Raw genomic sequence first — 9,133 nt, 5'->3', positions numbered from 1 at the left:
TCATCCAAATTGCTGTGTTCTCGGGCCTAATTAGTTTAAGGTAAAGGTTATTATTGAAACCAACATTACAGTACAAAGCAAGTAAGGAGACAGGGCCAATTCAAGTATCAACAGCATAATTTAAACAGTTTAGCAAGTAAGAGGTATTTGAGTGATAGGCCATAATTGAAAATAAAACTATGTTAAATATTCTATGTTAAAACAATCAACATATCAACTTTGAATTGTTGAGAGGAACAAGAGTTAACATTTTCAGGTTGATTGTCTTTAATTGGCTTTAAGTTGTGGAATAATGAGGGAGTGGTGGGAGAAAGACATTTAATGAGAGCAGGATGGAGTTAAAATGACAGGGAACCAGCATCTTAGGAGTTGTGTCCTGCAGATCCATTCTGCATTTAGTTTCACCATAGCAGAAGAAATTACATCATGAGCACAGTATAATAAATTAGGAATACAACTAAATCATTATTTTAACCTGCAAACTATCTGTTACCTGCCATTCTGATTATTTGCCCCTCTGCCTTCAATCTCATTCACTGTACAATGAATCTTAACATGGAACAGCACTTTTTCTGAGTAAGCACATTACAGTCCATTTGCACCTTCCCCAGATATTCCTTCTTGTTATTCACTCACCTTTATCCACACTCTTTCAACTCACTCCATCACACATCTCTTCTGGTCCCTTTTCAATCACAGATTTCCCCCAGTATCCTCACCATCCTCCTCCCCCTTCTCTCTACAACTTTATTTTTATCCTTAACAGATTCTGATTCAGATGAAAGACCAAAGACGTCAGACACAAATTATTTTTACTCCTGATCTTAAACATTGACAGTATTTTACAGATAGTTGGAAATTATATTCCTATACCTTCCAGCCTGGATTTCAAGACTGGTCAAAAAAAGGAATGGCTCAAACAAATCCAACAGACATTATCAAAATAATAATGAAATGGTAATAATTCATCCGTTTCTGCTGAAAAATTGTTATACCCTAATAGTCTATTTACAAAAAATGTTTTGATGAAATATCAAGAACTAATTAATTATACAAGAGAGAATGGTGAATATTGTTTTGTAGTTCATTTCTAATACCCCACTGTCATCTAAATTACTCTTATCAATTAATCAATAATCAATTTCCATAATTTTATTTTCATGTATTATAAATGGGCAACAAGAACAATTCATATCAATGAGTTTATATTAATAACAAAACCTGCGCTCTGATTCAGCTTGGCATAGGCAGGTTTTATATTCAATTCAAACTGCGGTACCCCACTAGTCACTGCCTGCCATTCTGAAAGGGACCCGTTAATTACTACCCTTTATTTCCTGTCTGCCAATCAATTTTCTATCCATGTCAGCACCCTACCCCCAATACCATGTGGTCTAATTTTGCCCACTAATCTCCTATGTGGGGCCTTGTCAATTGCTTTCTGAATGACCAGGTACACCACATCCACAGGCTCTCCCTTGTCCATTATCCTAGTTACATCCTCAAAAAATTCCAGAAGATTAGTCAAGCATGATTTCCCCTTCGGAAATCCATGCTGACGGACCGATCCTGCTACTGCTATCCAAATGTGCCGCTATTTCATTTTTTATTATTGATTCCAGCAACTTCCCCACCACCATTGTCAGGCTAACTGGTCTACCCTCCAATCCACTGGAATTGTTCCTGAATCTATAGAACATTGGAAAGTGATCACCAGTGCTTCCTCGATTTCTAGAGCCACTTCGTTAAGTACCCTGGGATGCAGACCATCAGGCCCTGGGGATTTATCAGCCTTCAGTCCCATCAGTCTATTCAACACCATTTCCTTACTAGTGTGAACTGTGGGGAAGGGGTAGGGCAAGAACTGGCAAGTGATAGGTGGGTTCAGGAAAGGGTAGTGATTGGCAGATGAGTCGGGTGGGGAAGTTTTAATCGATTGCCAGTTCTTGCCTCATCCCTCCTCCTCACCTATCTCCATCAGGCTTCTGCCTTTAGCCCCATGCTGCCTGATTCCCTCCAGCACTGGTTTTTGCTCAAAGTCTCAGCATCTGCTCTATCTTGGATCTCCAGTACTATTGGTTCTTCTGTGTACCTATAATTTTATCCAGATATCTTGCAAGGCTGAATTTAATTTATTCCTTTATCTTTTAAGTTGGTGACTGAGCCACGCTTACTATGATGGCGGTGGTAAATAGCCAATCAAGGAACTGAGTACATACTTTGATACTTTGATGCAATGTGATAGGGAGAAGCAAAAACATCAAGATATATAGAATTCAGAAAAACATTTGTTCTCTTTGTTGCATTTGAATGTCCAATTCTAAAAACGCTTTCAAAAGTAAATAAATGCAAACGCTTTTTAAGTAAACAAACTTGAAAATTGTAACAGGAAACTTTTATTCTTTGTGTGGTTCACAAGGTGCAAGAGTGCAGCACACAGGAGAATAATCAACTCCTACTATAATCCTGCCTTTTAATCCAATCTTTCACTTCCTCCATGCTATGCTGGGAACTGGCTGATTTGCTATTGTCATAAACAATTAATCACTCACCACCCACACCTCTCAAGGCTTTTGAACATCACCCACCCAGGTTAGCTGAAGTGCGTAATATTATAATGGGCTCATGATTTGTGGATTGGATGGACCTATTTTCATTTTTATCTTTATTCAAAAAACATGGATCATAGACTTAAAATAACTGGTAAAAAGATTAGAAGAGTCAAGAAAATTGAGTTATTTTTGCTCAGTGGTGGAGGTGACTCAATAGCTGCGACCCTTTGTTGTATTGGAAAAGTACTTGCACTAGCATTTGATCTGTCTTAATCTGGAAAGCTACAGGCCAAATGATAGGAAAGAGAAGGAGAATGGACTCTTTCATGTTGGTTTGGACACAATGAATCCCCCTGGACTAGAAGGCTCTCTGATTCCATTTGCACAGGCCACGCTGGACTGAGCTTGCTGCCAGAATTGTCATCTGCCTGTGTGCACACATGTGGGCTGCTTGCAGCGGGCTGGCTTTTTGACCCTCCACTTCTCAGCAGTAAGGTTGGGAGAGCAAATGGGGCACGTCCATGAAATGACTGGGCAACTGGCAACACTGGGGACAACTGGAAACACTGGGGTCTTCTGTCACAGCTGTCATCGTCTTTAATGGCAAATGTGTCTGATATTCGGGGACATTTAAAGCAATTAATGCAGCAGGTTTCAAAACACAATGTAGAAATTGTTAAAGGCATTAAATCAAAGCAAAATATGTTCCAAAACTGCAAATTTCCTAAATTGAAACTCTGAAACACATATTCCGACCTGTGGATCCTAAACCCCATCCAGATATAATTCCCCAACGAAACCGAGTCCTGCCTCTGGAATAACTGATGCATTTAGTTGGCCAAATCAATTGGTGTCTCCTGAGCTTACATGTTTCAATGTTTCTGTGCAAATCATGGACCTACTTTAGTTTATCTGTCTCAACACCAGCAGTTACGGGCACAGCAACATGATACAAGCCAATGATTCAATCGGCAGATGACAAAATCTGCACCAGAAAGCAAGCTGTTCTCAATCTTAACATTATAATCTTGAAAATTACACTGATCCTGTGTTGAGCTTGGTTGGAGAACTCATATTTAAACAAGAGTATCTTCATAAATTGCAGGGTAACAGTTTTAGTGCAGTGCATCAAGTCAGTTGTAGGAATTACAATGTATCAGTGACTGCAGAGATGGACACGTTTTTCTTTGGAGAAGTAAGGAAAAGAGCAAGGGGAAAGGAAGGATGGTGTCCAGAAAACCAATTCTATTATGCTATTTCATGGCAAGTTTAAAATGACAGCAGGAGCCTGCAAACTGGTTTTTGAGTTTCTCTTTAGCTTTGATTTTCTCAGGAAGGCAGAGGAGGAAATGGTGATCTTGTTTACTGAAATTATTTAAATGTCTAGATTTCATCATCTGCGATTTGTGTGGTGAAGTCTGGAAACAACATTCTGAACAAGGAATCCTTAATATTTAATATACTGATCTCGTCTCAGCTCCATCAAATAACAATAAGGCCAAAACTTTAGTTACAGTTTGCTTTAGATACAGTGTAGGTTAAAATGTTAGCTCATTCATAATGATTTTTAATTTTTTTTTGTCTATTATTTGTAATCTCTTAATTATTGTAAATAATTTGACACTAACTTGAAATACTCTGACAATGTGCATCTATTTTGTTGGTTTGGATTGCTAACATGCTTATTGTAAAAATTACTAATTTCTACACTTTTTTTGCAGAAAAACCAATTCTTCAGAGCAGACATTCCCTTGACGGTTCAAGGCTTGTGGACAAGGTGGAAACTGCCCAACCGCTGTGGATTACGCTGGCAATGCAGAAGCAGCAAGGATTTTATGAACAGCAGGAGACCAGAGAGGAGAGAAGGCAGGCCAGAGAAGCCAAAACAGCTGAAAAACGAACTAAAGAAAACGTATGCACTTCCCATTATTCAAAGCATAATTATATGACTGTTAGATTAAACTAAAGAGATTGCATGTAAAGTCTGGTGAGAGCCAAGAAAACCAACTGAGTAGTGAGATAAGTGGTATTATTACTGCTGGTGGAACCTACAGACGTTAATACAACCATTTCCACACATATTATTTTTACCGCATTCATCATTAGATGAACAATGTTTGAATTTTTTTTCATTGTTGTTGTTGTTTGTGAGATTTGCAGCATTGAGTGACCCCAAGTTAAAGTAAATTATGTTTTGTGCTTCATCCATCGAGAAAAGGTATCCATCCAGAACAGGTGGAAGGGAATTTACTAGAGTATTACATCAAACTGGATGTCTTATAAGAAAAGGTTTCGAAGACTCGATTTAGATCTACTGAAGTTTCAAGAGTTTTTTGATTAAAAGATATAAGATTGTGTGCATAATTGACAGGGTGAACATAAAGAGACTGCTTATTCTGGTGGGAGAAATTAGAGCTAGGAATCACTATTTAAGAATAAGGGGTGATCCTTTTTAGATATTATACAGTCATAATAAATATTGTACAGTATATAGTTTCCAGTCAATCCATTGAACTTAAAAGCACCAAAAAAGAATCTAGCGAGTCAGATGCCGAACCATTGGAATTTCTGAACAAAGGATAGATTGTTGGAGTTTTACTGTAAAGGGCCTGTCCCACGAGCATGCGACAAGCGCGACCAACCAGAAGCGGGGGCCACGCGGAGGTCGAGTGAGTGACATGAAGTTCGAGCGAAGTCCGCGGGAAGTTCGTGCGTGACGTACGGCGTTGAGGCGGCTGCAGGCCGGCAGGCCGTGGCCACGCGGAATTTTTGAACACGGTCAGTTTTTCAGAGTCCCACGTGATGTCGGGACCAGCAGTTGTGACTCCATACGGCTCCGGCAATCAAAGTGGGACCTGTCCCGCGAGGCGGTACGGCTCAAGCGACCACGTTAGGTCGCGCTTGCCGCATGGAGTCGCATGCTCGTGGGACAGGTCCTTTAGGTCGCGCTTGCCACATGTAGTCGCATGCTCGTGGGACAGGCCCTTTATAGACTTGACTCTCTTGACAAGATATCAAAAGAATGGTGGAATGGGTAGATAGATGACAATTTACATTTAATGCTGAGAAATGTGAATTGCTACTCGCCAGTTTGTGGGGGCTGTGATGCAACAATAAGTGAATGTAAGTATAAGCTAGAAATAATTAATTAAATATTGTCCATTTGAAAAATGTAAAAGAAAAGCAGTATATGAAGAATAAGGCAGAGATGTTATCAGAAAATGTAAAGATAAAATCTTTGGTGGCAATTATCGCTGGCCTATTAAACTACGCTGACAAATGGAGGTTGGTACACCTGAATGTACGAATCCTAACTTCTTTTGGCTTGTATTCTGCCGGGTAAGTTCATTAACATTGTGTCCCAATTACTGTACTAATGTCTCTTTGGAGGTTTGAATATTAATAACCACACTTACGATGAACTAGATCTATAACCACTAAGTCCCTTATGATAATAATATAAAGAATATATGTGCGAAAATACACTGTAGCTTGTTTAAAAAAAATCATAGTTATGGAAATGAATGACTAGTGATTTTAACGCATTTGGCTCTGAGGTATCATTGGAATACTTCAGCTTTTTGTGTCTCTCTCCGGTTGAAAACCAGCATCTGCAGTTCCTTCCTGCATTATTCCTTTTCTCCAGAGATGCTGTCTGACCTGCTGAGTTACTCCAGCTTTTTGTGTTTATATTGGAATACTTTTGATGTACATTTGTGGAACAGTTTTTTTTACACAAAACTAAAATATAGTTTGAAGAACACTTAGTCAAGATAATTTTTCAATGGCATAATTTTGAAATGGAAATTATTTTTTTGAAAAGTCTAACAGTCATGCAGAAGGTGTCTGGATATTACTTCCAGAATGTAACAGAAATGGAATCAAAGCTTTCCCGGATCATCAATCAGGCAAGCAAAATAACTGGCAAAACTCAAAATCAATTATCAGTACTCCACACCCAGGCAGTTAAAAGGAAAGCCAATCTCATTACACAGGATCCCACCCACCCTCTGCACAAGTCTTTCCAACTTCTGCCATCAGGCCGCCGATATAAAGTCCCCCTATCCAAGAAAAACATTCACAAAAACTCATTCATACCCATTGCCATAAACAGCTTAAATAAAAAATGAACAATGGACAAATTAACCCTGACGCATTGTCACTTTACACGTATCCACAACTTTTATCTTGTCTATTTTTACAGTTTTTAATCTTTATATTTGCTTTTAAGATCGATACACGCTGTGTGTGCTCGCAGAAATCTGTGTTGTATGACTGCTTATCAGTACATTGTCCTGTCTGTATGTTGAGCCACGTCAAAGAAGATTTTCTGTTACGACAGACAATAAAGTTTTCTGAATCTGAATCTGAATAGATTATCAGGTCATCAAGATGAGTTAATTTTCCACAAATTGCTATATTTTTACCACTTTCTGTTAATACTTAGAGAAGAGGGTTAAAGCAGATTGATTAACAATTAAGATTAATTCATTTGGTGTCCCCCAAGAGGATGGGCATATTAGTCGGGGAAAAAGAGGCAGTGGCAGTTGTTTAAAATGGTTGTCATGAAACCTCCAGAGATAATCCTAAAATGGATAGCTTTCCTCAATTGAATTTTGTACATGAAAATCTAATGTAATTTTTATCAAAGATCATCAAATCACTGGATCAACAAAACAAGGACTTAATAATTACCTTGACTTAATAATAAACATTCATAATACTTATCTCACTTCTCAATTGGTTCAGCAATGCCATTTAATGGATGAGTAACATGTGAGCCAACTGATAAAAAGAAAGACACTTTGAGGAAACATTTATTTTTACAATTTGCCAATACAGATAATGGTCTCCAGTTGTGCAGGCAGCCATTATGTCAGTGGACTGAAGAAATCGCCGCAGGTTGACGAAAAGAAGATTGGGACCAATATTGTATCAAAGGTGGAACGCCGTGAACATCTAAAAAAATCTGCCACGCTTCCAAATTCTGTCACAGGTAATCGATACATTGTTTATTTAAGACAGAATACATTTCAAATACAGTCCTATTTTCGCATTAGTAGAGTAATTCTTCAGTCTCACAAATGTTTTGGGAGTATGAATACTGAAACATTGTGCCCTTAATACTTTTTCTGCTCAGTTAATGCAGGCCACTGAACCTTGACTGGTTACAGGGATTTCATTTTAAATGTGGTTGTCATTTTTATTAACCTTTATTTTAAAATAATGGACCTGAAAATTCACAAAGGATAATGCTTTTTTGCTGTAGGAAGTCTGCCATCTTTGTCGGAAACAGCAAATCACTCTTAAATGCCAATTAAATTACTCAACTGTAAGAAAAACATCGTGACTTGTTCAGAAGATGGTTCACTACCACAAACCCACAAAGACTTTGGCCTTGTTAACAATGTCCATATCCGCAAATTATTATTTTTTGTAAAGGTAGCTACAAACCCCCACTGTCTTCCTCTCTCCCCCCCCCCCCCCCCCCCCCCCCCCCCCCCCCCCCCCCCCCCCCCCCCCCCCCACTGTCTTCTCCCCCCCCCCCCCCCCCCCCCCCCCCCCCCCCTGCTCTGCACCACACCTGGACTCCAACCTATTTTCTCCTCTTCCATCTCCATTCCTTCCTTCTCAAACCTCCCGCCCCCCACAACCAGTCTGACAAAGAGTCCTGACCTAAAACATAACCTATCCATGTTCTCCAGACATGCTTCCTGACTTACTTTAGCAGTTTGTGTCTTTTTTACTAAAAGAAAACAATTTGTTTACAATGAATATAAAGCTATTCATTACCATGAGCAACAAAATACATCTTGTTGTTCATTCTCACATTCAAATTTCAAAACTTACTTTCTCTTACCTTTCCTCAGCTTTGTGTAGCATAAAGATAACATTTAGTAAAAAGCAGAATACCAGGTTAAAACTAAGCTGAGAATTATTATTTCCAAAATGATTTTGACCAACTAAGAACTGTTACCTCGCCTTTTGAAAGTGGTGCTGTGCAGTTCATTTTCAACATGGTGGGAATGATGCCCTACAGAAAGGGCCTACTAGCATTTGATGCAGGGCCAAGGCTGGGTGGAAGTGATACTGTATGTGTTCTAGGCTACTGTCAAAGGATCAATGGATGAGTTCTCTTTATAAATAAATGTACACAATACCAAAAAAACAGCTCTTCCCTACTGTCATTAAACTGGAAAGGGTGCAGAAAAACGTTAATCAGGATGATACCAGGATTTTCCCAGGATAGGGGATTCAAGAACTTGAGGGCAAAGTTTGAAGATGGGATAAAGGGGTGGGTTGGGAGACTTAATAGGAACCCGAGGGGCAACCTTTTCGCACAGAGGGTTGCAGATATATGGAGGAGCTGTTGGTATATGGGCCAAATGCAGGCAAATCGTTTTGGGTGAGTTTCTGCACTGTATATATACACTGGCAGTCTGACACATTTTGTCAATGTAAATTGATTTGAGTGGGAATGACAGCATCGTACACCCCTTTTTTTCTCTTCTTTTAACCAGTCATCCTGGAGACATAATCAGCATTTCAGACACCAAGGCTAAATGCATTGAATAACATTT

The 9,133-nt window shown here is 39.1% G+C and overlaps 1 protein-coding gene across 2 annotated transcripts in view; it reads left to right on the top strand.

Moving 5' to 3' along the window:
• cracd (capping protein inhibiting regulator of actin dynamics) overlaps nt 1–9,133 on the top strand; it is a 92,974-nt gene that overhangs the window by 81,531 nt on the left and 2,310 nt on the right. For both annotated transcript variants that reach the window (XM_055635787.1, XM_055635780.1), the window contains exons 8-9: nt 4,274–4,464; nt 7,395–7,548. In XM_055635787.1, the coding sequence (XP_055491762.1) occupies nt 4,274–4,464; nt 7,395–7,548 (345 nt within the window). The remainder of the gene's footprint in view (nt 1–4,273; nt 4,465–7,394; nt 7,549–9,133) is intronic.

This window comes from Leucoraja erinacea, chromosome 1, assembly GCF_028641065.1.
Source record: "Leucoraja erinacea ecotype New England chromosome 1, Leri_hhj_1, whole genome shotgun sequence".
NCBI lineage: Eukaryota > Metazoa > Chordata > Chondrichthyes > Rajiformes > Rajidae > Leucoraja > Leucoraja erinaceus.
The sequence above is the reverse complement of the archived record's forward strand: the minus strand, read 5'-3'. Positions and strand labels throughout refer to the sequence as shown.